The following is an 18,941-nucleotide window of genomic DNA, read 5'->3' on the forward strand; positions in this document are numbered from 1 at the left end:
CTCCATTGTACTCTAGCGTTCCAATTTGCATCATTCTCTGCTGTGCTTAAAATCAAATACCTGTTTGTTAAGCTCCAGCATTCTTGCAGTGATTCCATGCATTACACTCCAGAATTCCTATTTGCACCAGCATTCATAACTGCTCCATATTGTGCTGTATTTTTGGAACTTTTTATACACTATTATGCAGTACTTTAGTACTCAGTGTCTCTAGTCAATCTTCTCAGCTATACATCATGGGCCGGATGTAATGCTGTCTAAGTTGGCCGGAGGTGCGGGTTGCTTGCCGAACTCTGACGTTTTTTTAAAGGGGCAATCATTTAATGTACACTTTAATCTCTGCACCCTGCCCCTTTAGCGACACCCTGCTAAAACAGCCGTGCACGGCACCTATTCATAGGAAAGGGAGTGCTTGGGCAAAGGTGCTGGACACGCCCCCATCACTGATGCTGACAGCTTGGGCACGCCCCCATTAGTGCCGTGGAGGGGCAGGCCTGCCCCTAATTGTGACGGCAGAAGGGCCGCGCCCCATCCCCGGCCGAACACTGTTTTTTTTAAAGGGGCAACCACTTAATGTTCACGCTAGGTTGTTTTAGCAGGGCTCCGCGCCCTGCCCAATTTTAAAAAAGGCGAAATGCGCCTTGCCCCTTTAGCGGCGCCCTGCTAAAACAACTGTGTGCGGCATCTATTCACAGGAAAGGGAGCTCTTGGGAAAAGCAGGGCACTGCTGCTGACCGCCTCAGGAACCTCCCCATTAACAACTTAACTGACAATATTTTTCCCCAAACACCGCTCAGAAATTGTCGTTTTTTTTAAATGAGTGAATTAGGTGAAGAATATGAATTTAACCTTATCCAAAATGATTTTAGTTTAAAAAAAAAATATTATTTAAAAAAAAAAACATTTCCTCAGACATCGGTCAGGAAGATCAGTAACATCGCAACGTTACTTTTTACACCCCAGACAGCTGCCAGGTTCACAGGGGGGGTCTGGTTTACACTTTCCCAGCAGCTGCTATTGTCTGCAGCCGCTGGGTGGGGGGTCCTGCCGTGCGTAACACTGAGGGGAGAGTGCAGGGAGGCAGAGGGACCTTCTGACCTTACAAGGCAAAACCGTGCCTTGTAAATGATTGCCCCTTTAAAAAAAAGTTTGAGTTCAGCCGGCAAACCGCAGCTCTGGCGATCTCGGACAGCATTACATCTGGCTCCATATCTCTCCAGTTTTGCTCTTCCAATTCCATACCTCCCAACATTAGGAGTAGATTGGGACTCCTGTGCGCGCATGCCGATGAGTGGGCGTGACCTTGGCAAATGGGGTGTGGCTTCCCAGGAATGCCATGATCACCAGCACTCTGTGAGCTGCTGGCCATGCCCCCAGCTTCTCGCGAATAAACGCTATGCAATCCCCTATGTTCTTCAATTTTTAGGGCTTTTTTTACATATTTTTCAACTTTTGCTTGATTTAGCATCAAAGTGGACCACGAGTGGGAATAGTTTTCTGTGCGAAGCCCTGCGGTAGCGGAGCGCAGTACCATGCCTTAAGTGTAACAAGCAAAGCGAGCCCGCATGGGTATATGTTTGCAATAATTGTGGTCACATATGGTGAAACACAGAAAATTACACTAAAAAAACTAGCGTCAACCATTTCCATGTCAACCCTTTGACCCTGTTGACCTATTCTGATCATTTCACCCTGTCAACATAATTCAAGTTGACCATATGGGGTAGATATGTGTTCACTCTAGGAGTGAAATGGGGCAGGGTGCCGGAGTCCGGGGGCACACGGTCGAAATGGGGGCGTGGCCACGCAAATTAGGGGGCGTGACCACGCCTCCGTCATTTTAGGGGGCGGTGCGGCCCACAGACGCTACTATAGAGAGCGTCTGTGGCCAGCGACGTCACTGTTGGGGGCGTGCCCAGCACCTCCGTCGGTGCTGGGCTTCCCCCAGCCCTCTCCCAATGCGTGAATGGATGCCGCGCGCATGCGCACGGCATCTATACACGCCGGGAGGGCAGGGAGCGGGCGGCTGTTCTAGCAGGGCGCCGCAAAAGGGGCAGGGCGGGTTTTGCCTGTTAAAAAATGGGCAGGGCGCGGCGCCCTGCTAAAACAGCCTAGAGTGAACACTAGATATCAGGGACGTTTGGTGAGCTAAATGGCTCAGGAGGCACTGGCTAACCCCAGAGCCAGATTTACATGCAATATATGAGCCAAAGGGTACATCTGGGCATTATACACAGGTGCAGCATTATAAACTCCTGGAAATCTGATGAGTTTTGATTAGAGATGTGTGGAAAGGATACACTGCCATAGACTTTTTACTCCAGAGTGCATGTTTTGCAGGTCTCAGAATCACAAAAAAAATAAGCTCCACCTGCGGACCTTTTAAAATGTGTCAGTGCGTAATGAATACACCTGTGCACCTGCTGGGTTACCTGCAAAACATGCACTGTGTAGGGTCCTGAGGACCGAGTTTGAGAACCTGTGATATAGAGGATGGATCCGGCTTTTACCTTCTTCCTTTCCTGTCACTGCCATGACACACAAGTGTTACAATGTATTTGACACCCGATAAATAGCTGTAGCCCTGCGCCACACACTGCGGTAGCTGCTGTATGATCTGGGGGAACAGGATCAACCTGTCCTGCCCAGCGACTTGTTACAGCTGCCTGCCCCTGTACTCACCCTAACTACACACCTAGCGCTACACCCCGGCGTGCGACACACCCGGAAATACCTCTAACACACAGTGACAGCAGCACACCAGCTGCCCGCACATTCGCTAAAAAATAGAAAACAAAACTGCATGCACTAGGTAGATGCAAGAATGGCAGCGCCTATATTTCTTATATCTGCCACGCAGACCAGAGAGCTACTCATATTATTATGTTGCATCTAATTAACCTGCGACTTCACTTCGTGTCGAATCGTGCATGTGCAATGCGCAGACACAGACTGGCTGCAGCCGTGTGACGTGGAGCTCTGAGCGGCGCTTCCGGGAGTGACCACCAGCAACAGGGCTGTGCATCTAGACGCTACCGCAGCCACAGTAACACCGGAGCCCGGCCAGGCGGCGTCTCCGGGCACCATGGGTAACGTACAGCTTCATAGGTTTTATATATCTATATGCATACATATTGTATGTATGTGTGCTCTGCCCACTGTACCAGTGAGTGCTAACACCTTATCATCATGCCATGCTAGAGATGGGTCAGTGGCCTGGGGGTGTATGGGCCTTTCAGTTCTACAGATTGTTTTCTCATAGGGTAATGTGCCAGGATCAGAACCAGTGCGCCCACGTCCTGGAGGTTTCTTTATCATTACAGGGAACGTTTTGTTGTGATCAGGACACTTTTATTTTAAGTTCAGACTTTGTCAGTAACTTTACAGTTACTTTTGATCTGGAAATGTGCAAGTGGTGGCATACATACCTATGTTATATTTACATTGTATACACAACACTGTTCGCGAACTGCATACTTTACAATATTTTATTACACTATATACTGACACTATTTGGTATCTTTATTGATCATAGGTTTGTTTTTTCAAAGGGTTGCGTTTAAAAGGGCAATCATACTACACGCTAAAGAAGCCTGGTTTTGCAGCTTTGAATGACCGCTCATTAGTAAATGCACCCCAGTGTCGCCTTGCAGACATGTTCAAATGTTGTGTCCATCAGTATTGAACAGTTAAGGTGCATACACACTAGGCGATTTTGAGCTCAAAGTAGCTCACTTTTGGTGTTTTGAGCTCAAAATCTCCTAGTGTATATGGATGGGCGGCGAGCACTGATGCGCACTCCCGCATTATCGCCGTCCGTTGCCCTGTTTTGCCGGCCGAGTGAACCACTTTCTAATCTCCTACTGTGGAAAGTGTCCACCCCCGTGAAAATCATTTGGCCAGGTAAAAATTGCTCAGTGTGTATACACTGTGTGATTTTCCGGCCAGCGATTTTCACATCATTGCTCTGCATACACACTAGGTAAAAACGCGCTTAAAGATTTACCTGTCCAATCTGGTGGGAACAAATGACAATCAACCATTTGCTCTCAAACACTGGAAAACAGACAAAAACGTTTGTTCTGATAAATTTGTTAAATGGATTTGACCAATTTGTTTGAATAGCCATTGTCTGTTTTCCAGCGTTTAGAAACAAATGGTTGATTGCCATTTGTTCCCACAAACAAAGAAATCTTTAGGTGTGTACCCAGCTTTAATCCAGTTTGTAGCTACCCACAACAAACCGATTTATGTATGAGAAAAACATTATATAATTTGATTATTACAGTTAAAAGAAGTCTGCTGCACTAACATGTCTAGTTCTCTAAATACATTGCATTCTGATATTCTTATTTTTATATATTACTATGGGTATTAATGCAGTGTTTTGTTTAACCTCTAGGGTAAGCCCCATAATTTAGAATTTATATGTACATCCTTGATAACCATTATGGAAAGGTTACTACAGTTAATTTAATAACCCAAAATTATGGGTCATAATAATAATAATAATAATATATGCACTCTTTGTATAGTGACTTACATAGACACATTTCTCTGTTTGCAGGGAACTTCTTTTCTAGCATATTTTCCAGCCTTTTTGGAACTCGGGAGATGAGAATATTGATTCTTGGTCTAGATGGAGCCGGAAAGACCACAATACTTTATCGGTTACAAGTGGGAGAAGTTGTCACTACAATTCCAAGTATGTGTATTTTAAATACTGATGTTTCTGCTTATAAGGGGTCATTCCGAGTTGTTCGCTCGTTATTTTTTTCTCGCAACGGAGCGATTAGTCGCTAATGCACATGCGCAATGTCCGCAGTGCGACTGCGCCAAGTAAATTTGCTATGCAGGTAGGTATTTTACTCACGGCATTACAAGGTTTTTTCTTCGTTCTGGTGATCGTAATGTGATTGACAGGAAGTGGGTGTTTCTGGGCGGAAACTGGCCGTTTTATGGGAGTGTGTGAAAAAACGCTACCGTTTCTGGGAAAAACGCGGGAGTGGCTGGAGAAACGGAGGAGTGTCTGGGCGAACGCTGGGTGTGTTTGTGACGTCAAACCAGGAACGACAAGCACTGAACTGATCGCACTGGCAGAGTAAGTCTCGAGCTACTCAGAACTGCACAGAGAAGTCTTTTCGCAATATTGCGAATCTTTCGTTCGCAATTTTGATAAGCTAAGATTCACTCCCGGTAGGCGGCGGCGGCTTAGCGTGTGCAAAGCTGCTAAAAGCAGCTTGCGAGCGAACAACTCGGAATGACACCCATAGTAAACCCACGAGCAATGAGTTTTCAGTGTCAGAAAATATGTAAATAACTTAAGGGCCTTGCGTTGCAATCATGCTTGTTTGCAGACCTGAAAATCGCTATAGGTTCTAATTTACTAAAGCTCCTTGTACACTGCATGATATATGTTTCCATTTTACATACAAACATTGTACTTTATAGTGGTGAAGTATAATCCCTGTTTAAGAAAATCCTATATAATAAAAGGCTAACGCTGCTCCTCCCCTCTATGGGGGTAATTCAAGTATTTTGCGAGCCGGCGGCTACTAGATGGCGCCCAATGGAGTAATTAAAGTGTTGCTTTGTTCAGGCCTGCACAGCCATCAGCGCTGACATTAATTATGTGATGTTCCGTCATTTTGACGGGCTGGTAACTAGTTAGATACATTTTAATTACAGAACAGGGTAATCTATGGATCATTGTAATAAATTGCCATTTAAAATGTTCAAATGTTAACTGGCTTCAGATACTGCCTTAAAGCCAGCAAGAAACAGAAAAAACATTGAATTCACCTGACTGTTTTCAGTTCTTTCTCCGTATTTATTAGCGTTGACTTCCTAAAGCAGTAAGTCCGTTGCCATTGGAGGTGAACTTCACTAGACTGTGAGCAATAGTGTTTGTTTTTACTTGGCAATGTGTCAGCATAAGTGACTTTCAGTTGATTATCAAGTATGTCCTCTTCGAAGTTGCAGAGCTAGATTGTTCAGCAGTCGAAAAGAGCCAAAGATACTTGAACCAGAAACAAAATATATGGATGAAACACACATGTATACAAAATGAATGTAATTAAATTGTAGGGAGGGGTTCTCAAATATATGTTTGTTAATAAGGTATAATGATTGTGGGACTATCGAACGTTATACGTGAAAGAAAACGTGATTTATAAGAATCGCTTTTGGACAATTGCTCAAATTGTCTGGTTATTATAAACCCTTTAAATTCTATTACTGGATTTAGATTGTGTCTCTAGTCCTGAATTTAACTGCTTAATACAATCAGTAAATTGTGTTTATTATTTCTCTTCAGCAATCGGTTTTAATGTAGAAACGGTGACTTACAAGAATCTAAAGTTTCAAGTATGGGACTTGGGAGGTCAAACAAGTATCAGGTAACGATGACTCTTCTCTCAGAATTTCCTGCAAGTAGTTGTTTCTCAGTCAGTGTAAAATAAAATATCAGTAATTGATTCAAATGGAAGTGTCTCTAGCAGTTTATCCATCAAGGGAAAGGTGTACTGTGTTTGAAATCAAAAATAAGTGTTAAAACAGTGTTCTTGTAACTATGAATCTTTTACATGATCTAATAAGATCTCCCTTAACTGCATTGACTAGTGCTACTCGCCTTGTTTCCCCCAATGGTGGAGATGTATTATTAAGGCACACCTTGTGCAGCTAAAGCTCTTCCTTCTTTGCCTCTTATCAAGGAGACTCAGGAAACATCAATGTTGAGCTGTATTATCATCTCACCTGTTGGAGTGGGAAAGAAATCTCCCCCCTTCCCCTCTTATGGCCTCAGTAATACCCATAGCACATCAGCATAGTCATGCCTCCTGGCCGGTGCCAATATTGTGAGAACCAATGTGCCTGTAATCCTGCTGAGAACGACAAGCCACAAAAGTGCACTTGTTGGTTTTTAATATGAGCTGCCAATTTAGTATTGCCATACAACTGAAAGGCAATGGTGATATCAATACATGTGTGCAGAGACCATAGAGAAGTGGTTTTCTTTCTACGGTAACTGCCTTAATACATATTGAAGATCAATATGAGTGTGAAATTGAGCTGGAGTCTTTCATTTGACACTCATCTACTGATATACATCTCTCCCACAATCTCTGAACTCATGAACAGACAGTTATGTAACCTTCATCTTTCCCCCACCTGCTTGTCTCTTTGCATCCCTCTATCTGCACAATATACTAAATTTGCACACTGGCCTAATTCAGATATGCAGCTAAATGTAATAGCCTCAGAGTCTCAGAGGTGCGGGAATTTTGTAAGAGTCTGCCCATTTTTTTTAAAGCAACAACCTGGTTTTGCCTTGGAAATGATTGCTGCTTTAAAAGAACGGACAGACTCGCACAAATTTCCCGCACCTCCAAAATCTGGAGGCTATTACATTTATTCGATCATTTGTTCTTATTAATGCTTTTGAGCTTTTTGGAATATTTTAATACATTTGCCCTTCCTTTCCTCCACCAACATTTCCACTCTGGGTCTCAGTGCCTTTTTTCTTGATCTCCTCATATCTTTCTGGCCACATATTAGTGTCTCAGGAAATAGGTTTTCTGTTGCGGGGTACACTGGGCTCCACAAGGATAGACATAGGGGTGTAGAGTAGGACCTTGATCCGAGGCACCAACAGGCTGAAAAGCTTTGACTGTTCCCAGAATGCATAGCGCCGCCTCCTCTATAACCCCGCCTCCCTGCACAGGAGCTCAGTTTTGTAGTTGGTGCCGCAGATAGCAGGCACATGACAGAGGGGCTGCTCCAGGCAGCCCTAAGAAGAGCTTTTTTGAAGAAAAGTGAAAACTATAAGGGCAGCAGCGGTGTGTAAATGTCAGGAGACATTCACTGCTGCAGCTCCAGCTCTCCCCAGCGGCACTGTACACTCCCGAGCCCTGGTTGCCGGGTAACTACAGCAGGAGGCTCCGGTTTTCTTCCATGGTCAGGCACACACGACGGGAGCTCTCCGGGATCGTGTGGCCGCGCTTCGGGAGGTGGTGAGTGGGTCCTGCTTGCGGGACCCGTACTTTATCGCGATCCGGCGCGGTCAGTGGGAGGCGGGCCGCGCACGCTGGCGGTGGACATTGTGGCAGTACAGGCGATCCCACTAGATCACCTGGGCATGGGTGCAGGTCAGGTTTTCCCTTAAAGCCATTTTAATAGTAGCCCACAGTACCCAGTGGTTTTGCCAGCAGTGAGATAAGGCTTAGACCTGGAGCCCCTCCCCCAGCCCCAGGGTGCCATTTCCCGCAAATGTTCCCGCCCTGGAGCTGCATATCTGTCTCTCCCTCACTCCCTGTCAGTGTCTGGGCGCCATTCCTCTCAGCTACACTGTTCCTGGGACCGCTTGGTCAAATCCTCCTTTGTAAAGCCGCCTGGTTGACAGCGCTATGACTTTACATGACACTTAAGTATTCTACACGTCAATTAGACAGTGTTCGTTAAGAAAGAGTGCATTTAGTCAGGGTTTTCTAGGACAATTACCCTGTGATATACATCCAGTTCTTACTGTGCAGTGTTATATCTATTGACTACATAGCTATATAAGCTGGTCCAGTGCAGTATTATTGTTAGTAATAACCTCTGCATTGTACAACTGTGACTATATGTGTGTGCATTAGCTTGCTGAGTGGTTTCCATTTCGTGTCTCTCACTCAACTTGCTATCCCTATATTCTATAACCTGAGGGGGCTTGGTGCGTCAGGTTTTATATAGGATTTTCACAAGATATACTTTAATACGTATTTTTCTCTGTGATTTTAGTCACCATTTCTCTCCTATATCTCTGCTAGTGCTGACTACACTGCGCAGGGTTTTGGGTAAGAGGTATTGTGCTGCTGCCAATTGTACTGTTACCTGATACTGCAAGTTATAACATGTCTGCTTCTGAAGGTAACGGTTCTGGGGCGGAACACACTGAGGTGTTGCTGAAGCCACAGATCCATATGAGGAGAATATAGCAGCTGTGGGCTCTGGGGGCTCCTTGCCCCCCAGTGGGACTGTGGCAACGGAGGTACATAATGACCCACTGTGGGCTGCTTTTTCCACGCTTCTGCATATGCTAGTTAATAAACTAACACCCCCTATGGGACCACCTATGCCGGTGCAACCGTATGTGGTCCCTGCAGCTAACCCGCCGTGGACGGACAATTTATCTGCTCAATTGAAGTTGAACCAGTCCCTGACTAATAAAAAGTCTGACCCTCGCTCGCCCAAGCCCAAGGGGTCCTCCAAGCGAGCTCGTCTCCTCACAATCCACTGCTGTCACTGACACCTCGTCTGATGAAGATGGCACTTACACTGACCCCACAGATTCTGACACAGATACTGCTGATGGGGAGGGTAGTTCACATGTAGATGTTCCTGATCTTTTGGAGGCTATTAAGTTGATTTTACAGATTACGGATGATTCAGAGCCATCCGTCCCTCCTAAGAAACCAGATAGGTTCAAGCGTCAGAAGGTGGTTAAACAAGTTTTCTCTGACGTCCTAGTGGATGCTGGGAACTCCGTAAGGACCATGGGGAATAGACGGGCTCCGCAGGAGACTGGGCACTCTAAAAGAAAGATTAGGTACTATCTGGTGTGCACTGGCTCCTCCCTCTATGCCCCTCCTCCAGACCTCAGTTAGAATCTGTGCCCGGCCAGAGCTGGATGCACCTAGTGGGCTCTCCTGAGCTTGCTAGAAAGAAAGTATTTGTTAGGTTTTTTATTTTCAGTGAGATCTGCTGGCAACAGACTCACTGCTACGTGGGACTGAGGGGAGAGAAGCAAACCTACCTGCGTGCAGCTAGCTTGTGCTTCAAAGGCTACTGGACACCATTAGCTCCAGAGGGTTCGAACACAGGGCCTGACCTCGGTCGTCCGTTCCCGGAGCCGCGCCGCCGTCCCCCTTGCAGAGCCAGAAGACAGAAGAAGGAGATAAAAACGGCGGCAGAAGACTCCGGCCTTCATTAAGGTAGCGCACAGCACTGCAGCTGTGCGCCATTGCTCCCACTGCACACCACACACTCCGGTCACTGCAGGGTGCAGGGCGCTGGGGGGGGGGGGGGGGGGCGGGCGCCCTGGGCAGCAATAAGTATACCTTTTGGCAATATATACACATAATACAGTCTGGAAAACTGTATATGTGTAAAACCCCCGCCATTTTTAGTCAGAAACAGGACAGAAGCCCGCCGCTGAGGGGGCCGGGCCTTCTTCCTCAGCACACCAGCGCCATTTTCTCTTCACAGCTCCGCTGGAAGGAAGCTCCCCAGGCTCTCCCCGGCAGTATCCTGGTACACAAAGGGTGAAAAGAGAGGGGGGGGGACACATAAATTTAGGCACAAAATTTGTATATACAGCAGCTACTGGGTAAACACTGAGTTGTAGTGTAATCCCTGGGTTATATAGCGCTGGGGTGTATGCTGGCATACTCTCTCTCTGTCTCTCCAAAGGGCCTTGTGGGGGAACTGTCCTCAAATAGAGCATCCCCTGTGTGTGTGGTGTGTCGATACGCGTGTGTCGACATGTCTGAGGTAAAAGGCTCCTCTAAGGAGGTGATAGAGCGGATATGTGTGTGAGAGGGTGTCTCCGTCGACAACGCCGACACCTGTTTGGATATGTGTAAGTGCTAAGGTGAATTTATTGCACAAAAGGTTAGGGAACAGACAGGAAATCTACCCATGTCTGTCCCTATGTCACAGAGACCTTCAGAGTCTCTCAATGCTCACTATCCATAATAACAAACACTGGTATCGACATGGAGTTTAACTCCACTGTCGACTACGATAATGCAAAGTTACAGCCAAGATGGCTATAAGGTATTCAATATATGATTATTGAAATAATAGATGATTTGCATATCACTGATGACTCATCTGTCCCTGACACGAGAGTACACATGTTTAAGGGGAAGAATGCTGAGGTAAATTTCCCTCCTCTCATGAGGAAAAAGAGCGGGAATCTCCAGACAAGAGACGGCAGCTTCCCACAAGAGAATTCTCAGGCTGTATCCTTTCCCCACTAGGGCCAGGATATGTTGAGAATCTTCCCCTGGGGTGTCCTGTTTGCACAGACGGTAGCACTTGCTATTCTCAGGGATCCTGCAGATAGCGTGCACATTCTAGTATACTACCCAGACCGGCGATTGTGTCGGCATGGGTTTATAGCGCTGTGGCAGCGTGGACAGGTACCTTATCAGCAGAGATGAGACCCTAGTATGCAATATAAATATATTAAAGATGCTGTTTTAAGTGATAGATATATAGTTATAAAGCATGCCAAAAGAGACATGAGTATACTGGGTCCTAGAGTCAAAGCTATGTCGATCTCTGCTTGACGTGTCCTGTAGAATATGCATTGGACAGATGATGCCGACTTAAGAGGCATATGGAAGGCTGAGGATTGTGTGGAGAAGGGTTCTCGGGCCTGGTCTCCACAGCTATAGCTGGTAATTCTGCTAGTTTGCCTTTTATTCCTGCATAGCCGAAGAAAGCACGACATTATTAAATGCAGCCTTTCGTATAAAGAAACAAGAAAGTCTGAGGGGCGTCCTTTCTTGTCAGAGCCGGGCAGCTAGTTCCCAGGAACAGAAGTCCTCCCCGGCCCCTACAAAAATCCACCAATGTCGCTGGGGCTCCACAGGCGAAGCTAGGCCCGGTGGGGACACGCCTTCGTAAGTTCAGCCACAAGTGGGTTCACTCCCTGTTCGATCCCTGGGCAATAGATATTTTGTCTCGGGGATACAAGCTGGACTGTGAGAAGATGCCCCCTCACCGACGGCCCTGCGGGCTTCCCCCCCAGAGAGGGAGCCACTGTTATCTGCAATTCACAAATTGCAGGTGGTGGTCAAGGGTCCCCTCCTTCAACAAGAGGGTGTTATGTTGTAATCCCGAAACCAGACGGTTCGGTCAGATCCATATTGAATTAAAAATCCCTGAACATATACCTGAGAAGGTTCAAGATGGAATCGCTAAGAGCGGTCAGTGCAAGCCTAAAAAGGGGGAGACTTTATTGTGAATCGGGACATAAGGGATGCATACCTGCAGGTCCCCATTTATCCACCTCATTAGGCGTACCTCAGAATTGCGGTACGGGATTGTCATTACCAATTTCAGATGTTGCCGTTTGGTCTCTCCACGGCCCCGAGAATATTCACCATGGTAATGGCGGATATGATTGTGCTCCTGCGGAAGCAAGGTGTCACTATTATCACGTACTTGGACGATCTCATAAAAGCGAGATCAAGAGCAGTTGCTGAACAGCGTATCACTTTCTCTGGAAGTGTAACGGCAACACGGCTGGATTCTGTATATTCCAAAGTCGCAGTTGTTTCCTACAGCTCATCTGCCTCTCCTAGGCACGATCCTAGACACAGACCAGAAAAGGGTTATCTCCCGATAGAGAGAGCTCAGGAGCTCATGACACTGGTCAGGAATCTATTAAAACCAAAACAGGTGTCAGTGCATCACTGCACTCGAGTCCTGGGAAGGATGGTGGTATCATACGAGGCCATCCCCTTAGGCAGGTTCCATGCGAGGACCTTCCAATGGGACTTACTGGACAAGTGGTCCGGATCACCTCTTCAGATGCATCGGTTAATCACCCTATCCCCCAGGGCCAGGGTGTCTCTCCTGTGGTGGCTGCAGAGTGCTCACCTTCTCGAGGGCCGCAGATTCTGCATTCAGGACTGGATCCTGGTGACCACAGATGCAAGCCTCCAAAGGGTGGGGGGCAGTTACACAGGGAAGAAATTTCCAAGGTCTGTGGTCAAGTCAACTGACTTGCCTTCACATCAATATCCTGGAACTAAGGGCCATATACAACGCCCTAAGTCAAGCGGAGATCCTGCTTTGCGACCAACCGGTTCTGATCCAGTCAGACCGCAGGGGTTCATGTAAACCGCCAAGGCGGCACAAGGAGCAGGGTGGCGAGGGTAGAAGCCACCAGAATTCTTCGCTGGGCGGAGAATCAAGTAAGCGCACTGTCAGCAGTGTTCGTTCCGGGAGTGGACATCTGGGAAGCAGACTTCCTCAGCAGGCACGACCTCCACCCGGAAAAGTGGGGACTTCATCAGGAAGTCTTCACGCAGTTTGCAAATTGATGGGAACTGCCTAAGGTGGATTAGATGGCGTCCCACCTCAATAAAAAGCTAAAAAAGGTTTTACGCCGGGTCAAGGGACCCTCAGGTGATAGCTGTGGTCGCACTAGTAACACCGTGGGTGTTCCAGTCGGTCTCTGTATTCCCTCCTCTTCCTCTCATACCCAAGGGCTGAGAATTGTAATAAAAGGAGGAGTGGAAACCATATTCTTTGCTCCGAATTGGCCAAGAAGGACTCGGTACCCGGAGCTGCAGGAAATGCTCTCAGAGGACTCAGGGCTTCTGCCTCTCAGACAGGACATGTTGCAACAGGGGCCCTGTCTGTTCCAAAAATTTACCGCGGCTGCATTTGACGGCATGGCGGTTGAACGCCGGATCCTAGCGGAAAAGGGCATTCCGGTTGCAGTTATTCCTACGCTGATAAAGGCTAGGAAAGACGTGACAGCAAGATTTTTTCACTGTATATGGCGAAAATAGGTTGCTTGGTGTGAGGCCGGGAAGGCCCTACAGAGGAATTCCAGCGGGGTCGATTCCTGCACTTCCTACAGTCAGGAGTGACTATGGGCCTAAAATTAGGATCCATAAAGGTCAAGATTTCGGCCCAGTACATTTTCTCTAAAAATGAACTGGCTTCACTGCCTGAAGTTCAGACGTTGTTCCGGGGGTGCTGCATATTCAGCCTCTTTTTGTGCCACCGGTGGCACCTTGGGATCTTAACGTTGTGTTGGATTTCCTGAAATCCCACTGGTTTGAGCCACTTAAGACCATGGAGCTAAAATATCTCACGTGGAAAGTGGTCATGCTATTGGCCTTAGCTTCGGCTAGGCGTGTGTCAGTATTGTCGGTTTTGTCATGTAAAAACCCTTATCTGATCTTCCATATGGACAGGGCAGAATTGAGGATTTGTCCCCAATTTCTTCCTAGGGTGGTATCATCGTTTCATTTGAACCAGCCTATTGTGGTGCCTGCGGCTACTAGGGACTTGGAGGATTCCAAGTTGCTGGACGTAGTCCGGGCTTTGAAAATTTATGTTTCCAGAAAGGCGGGAGTCAGAAAGTCTGACTCGCTGTTTATTCTATATGCAGCCAACAAGGTTGGCGCTCCTGCTTCGAAGCAGACTATTGCTCGCTGGATCTACAGCACGATTCAGCTGGTTCACTCTGCGGCTGGATTGCTGCATCCAAAATGGTGAAAGCCCATTCCACAAGGAAGGTGGGCTCTTCTTGGGCGGCTGCCAGAGGGGTCTCGGCTTTACAGCTTTGCCAAGCTGCTACTTGGTCGGGGTCAAACAAGTTTGCTAAGTTCTACAAGTTTGATACCCTGGCTGAGGAGGACCTTGAGTTTTCTCATGCGGTGCTGCAGAGTCATCCGCACTCTCCCGCCCGTTTGGGAGCTTTGGTATAATCCCCATGGTCCTTACGGAGTTCCCAGCATCCACTAGGACGTCAGAGAAAATAAGAATTTACTCACCGGTAATTCTATTTCTCGTAGTCCGTAGTGGATGCTGGGAGCCCGTCCCAAGTGCGGACTCTCTGCAATACATGTATATAGTTATTGCTTAACTAAAGAGTTATTGTTATGAGCCATCTGTTACTGAGGCTCAGTTGTTGTTCATACTGTTAACTGGGTATGGTTATCACAAGTTGTACGGTGTGATTGGTGTGGCTGGTATGAGTCTTACCCTGGATTCCAAATCCTTTCCTTGTTGTGTCAGCTCTTCCGGGCACAGTTTCCTTAACTGAGGTCTGGAGGAGGGGCATAGAGGGAGGAGCCAGTGCACACCAGATAGTACCTAATCTTTCTTTTAGAGTGCCCAGTCTCCTGCGGAGCCCGTCTATTCCCCATGGTCCTTACGGAGTTCCCAGCATCCACTACGGACTACGAGAAATAGAATTACCGGTGAGTAAATTCTTATTTTACCACACTCTGACCACCTAGTGGATATACGTCAGGAACCCTGGGTAAACCCGGGTAAGAAGTTTGTGCCTCAAAAGAAGATGCTGGCTCGCTATCCCCTCGCGCCAGAGCTGTCTAAAAATTGTGAAACGCCTCCTCCAGTAGACTCACATGTGGCTAGGATGGTGGTTTCCTCAGCTCTACCTGTCACTACCGTCGCGTCTCTAAAAGAGCCTACGGATAAACGTGTGGAGGGTTGTCTGAAAGCGATTTACACCCTCACGGGTGCTGCACGAAGGCCCACTATTGCAGCAACATGGGCTGCAGAGGCTATTGAAGCATGGGCTTTGGAGTTAGAAGCTGAAATCTCTTCTGACCATGCTAGACAATGCTTGTAATATATTGTCACAGCTTCTGACTATATTAAAGAGGCGGCTTCTGATGCTGGTATCCTAGCAGCCAAGGCCTCTACTACATCAGTCCTGGCTCGCCGGATATTGTGGCTGAGATCCTGGTTTGTGGATCTGGACTCTAGAAAAACCCTGGAGGTACTCCCCTGTTTGGGGAGGACTTAAATAAGATTGTGGCTGACTTGGCTACTGCCAAAACTGCCTGTCTGCCAAGTACCGCTCCTTCTGTGTCGAAGGCTAAAGGTACTTCCTTTCGCCTGCTTTCGTCCTTCAGGTAAAGCGAAAGGTCGGGCGTACAACAAGCAGGCCCGCACTTCGAAACCTGGTAAGCCAAAGCCCAAAAGAGCCTGGGCGGCCCGTCAGCCAGCTTCCAAGACCGATAAGCCTGCCGCATGACGGGGCGGGCCTCCCGCTGGGGGATCCCAGGGTGGGGGGCCGGCTTCTAGGGTATACCCAGGAATGGTTGAAGACCACTTCAGATGCCTGGGTACGGGAAGTCGTCACTCGAGGTTACGCCATAGCCTTAAAAAACCGACCCCCTCATCGATTTTGCCGGACAGACGTCCCGTTGGACCAGACAAAGGCAAACACTTTACATTCGGTGGTACAGACCCTCCTGGATACAGGAGTCGTAGTACAGGTGCCTCTTGCGCAGAGGGGCCAGGGGTACTATTCTCCGCTGTTTCTAGTCCCGAAACCGAATGGGTCCTCCCGGCCCATTCTCAACCTCAAGGCATTGAACAGGTTTGTGAAGGTTTCCAAGTTCCGTATGGAAACCCTTCGCTCTATAGTTCTGGCCTTGGAACCTGGGGACTACATGGTCTCCCTGGACATACAGGATGCTTACCTGCATATTCCTATAGCAGCGTCACATCAGCAATACCTAAGGTTTGCAATTGGCAACCTCCATTACCAGTTTCGGGCGTTACCTTTTGGTTTAACTACGGCTCCGCGAGTCTTCACCAAAGTTATGGCGGTGATGACGGTGGTACTCCGCCGTCAAGGGGTCAGGATACTGCCCTATCTGGACGACTTGTTAATCCTGGCAAATTCCCCAGAACTTCTCCTACGTCATCTGGATATGACTGTCCGGTTTCTACAAGCCCACGGGTGGCTCATCAACTGGAAAAAATCCTCCCTGGTTCCTGCTCAGAGCATGGTGCACCTGGGAGCGCTATTGGACACTCACAACCAGAGGTTGTTCTTGTCTCAGGAGAAAGTCCTGTAGCTTCAGGACAGGATTCGTTGCTTCCTTTCTCGTCCGCAAGTGTAGATACATTCGGCGATGCAGGTGCTGGGCCTCATGGTATCCGCATTCGACATGGTGGAGTATGCTCAATTCCATTCTCGCCCCCTCCAGAGGCTGATTCTAGCCAAGTGGGATGGCCTGCCTCACCGGATCAGGTCTGTCGCTGCTCTGGTGGCTCCAGGACCGACAATTGTGCAGGGGCCTTCCCTTCTGGATATCCAACTGGGTCCTGTTGACGACAGATGCCAGTCTAAGAGGTTGGGGCGCGGTGCTGGAGCAACACTCCCTTCAGGGTCGGTGGACCAAGGAGGAATCTCTCTTCTCGATCAACATTCTGGAATTGCGGGCGGTCTTCAATGCATTGAACCTGGCCCAGCATTTAATTCAGAATCATCCTGTTCAAGTACAGTCGGACAACTCCACCACAGTGGCTTACATAAATCAAGGTGGCAATCGAAGCCGTTTGGCAATGAAGGAAGTCTCACGGATTCTACATTGGGCGGAACGCCATCTACCGGCCATATCGGCAATATTCATTCCGGGAGTCCTGAATTGGGAAGCAGACTCTGTCGTCAGGACGTACATGCCGGCGAGTGGGGCCTGCATCCAGAAGTGTTTCAACTGCTAGTGGAAAAGTGGGGCCTTCCAGACGTAGATCTGATGGCGTCTCGACACAATCACAAGGTTCCGGTCTTCGGAGCAAGGACAAGGGATCCTCGAGCAGCATTCGTGGATGCGCTGGCGGTGCCGTGGCGGTTTCGGCTGCCGTACGTGTTCCCTCCGGTGTCACTTCTGCCCAGGGTAATTCGGAAGTTCAAGCAAGAAAAAGGAAATCTGCTTCTCATAGCTCCAGCGTGGCCCAGACGGCACTGGTTCTCAGACCTGCAAGGCCTGTCGTCAGAGCGTCCAATCCTACTTCCACAACGCCCAGACCTCCTCGTTCAGGACCACTGTGTCTACCAGGACCTAGCCTGGCTGTCTTTGACGGCGTGGCTCTTGAAGCTTCCGTCTTAAGGGCTAAAGGGTTTTCTGAGGCGGTCATTCAAACTATGTTGCGGGCCCGGAAACCGGCTTTGGCTCGGATTTACTATAGGGTCTGGCATTCTTACTTTGTTTGGTGCGCATCTAACGATTATGACGCTTCCAAGTTTAGTATAGCCAAGTTGTTGGCTTTTCTTCAGCAGGGCCTGGACTTAGGCCTGCGTCTGACCTCCCTCAAAGTTCAAATATCTGCCTTGTCGGTGTGGTTTCAGAGAAAAATTGCGACCTTACCTGATGTGCATACCTTTACTCAGGGTGTGTTGCGTATCCAACCTCCCTATGTCCCGCCTGTGGTTACTTGGGACTTGTTGGTGGTTTTGGAGGCGTTACAAGAGTCTCCGTTTGAACCTCTTGGTTCAGCTGATCTTAAGTGGCTTTCCCTTAAGGTGGTGTTTCTGCTGGCTATTGCTTCAGCTAGAAGAGTGTCTGATTTGGGGGCCTTGTCCTGTAGTTCCCCATATCTGATATTTCACCGTGACCGGGCGGTTCTTGGGACTCGTCCCGGATATTTACCTAAGGTGGTTTCTTTGTTCCATCTTAACCAGGAGATTGTGGTTCAGGCACTAGTTTCTCCTGATCTGTCTCCCAAAGAGCGGTCTTTGGATGTGGTACGGGCTCTCCGTATCTATGTGAAGAGAACTGCTTCTATTAGGAAATCTGATTCTCTTTGTGCTGTTTGGATTTCACAAATGGGGTTGGCCTGCTCACAAGCGAACTTTGGCCAGATGGATTAGAAAGGTGATTGCACATGCTTATGTGAAGGCTGGTCTGTCAGCTCCTGCTCACATTACAGCCCATTCTACTGTCTGTTGGACCTTCTTGGGCGGCCCGCCGTGGTGCGACCCTTGAACAATTGTGCAAGGCGGAACATGTTCATAAGGTTCTATGCCTTCGATACTGCCGCTTCCTAGGATGCTTCCTCTGGACGCAGGGTCCTTGTGCCCGCTACAGTGTGTTCCCTCCCATAAGGAACTGCTTTAGGACATCCCCTATATCTATCCTTGTGGAGCCCAGTGTACCCGTAAGAACTTACCTTTGTTAAAACTCTTTCTGCGAGGAACACTGGGCTCCCCAAGGCGCCCACCCTGACGCACTTAGCTTCTTTGGGTTGGTATGGCATTAGCCGCTGACACTTCTCCTGTCATGAGAGTGTGGTGTATGTGGCTACTAACCGTTGTCGTCTCTCTTCCTGCTACTGCATTGGACTGGTTAACTAAAAACTGAGCTCCTGTGCAGGGAGGCGGGGTTATA

At 48.1% G+C, this 18,941-nt stretch overlaps 1 protein-coding gene across 1 annotated transcript in view; it reads left to right on the forward strand.

The window, feature by feature from the left end:
• Positions 1–2,622: 2,622 nt before the first annotated feature.
• The window catches only part of ARL1 (ADP ribosylation factor like GTPase 1), a 46,349-nt gene continuing 30,030 nt past the window's right edge, over positions 2,623–18,941 (forward strand). Inside the window, exons 1-3 of the mRNA XM_063927826.1 lie at positions 2,623–3,089; positions 4,568–4,705; positions 6,317–6,398. Coding sequence (XP_063783896.1) covers positions 3,086–3,089; positions 4,568–4,705; positions 6,317–6,398 — 224 coding nt within the window. The 5' untranslated portion in view covers positions 2,623–3,085. The remainder of the gene's footprint in view (positions 3,090–4,567; positions 4,706–6,316; positions 6,399–18,941) is intronic.

The sequence above is a fragment of the Pseudophryne corroboree genome, chromosome 6 (genome assembly GCF_028390025.1).
Source record: "Pseudophryne corroboree isolate aPseCor3 chromosome 6, aPseCor3.hap2, whole genome shotgun sequence".
In the NCBI taxonomy this organism is placed as follows: domain Eukaryota; kingdom Metazoa; phylum Chordata; class Amphibia; order Anura; family Myobatrachidae; genus Pseudophryne; species Pseudophryne corroboree.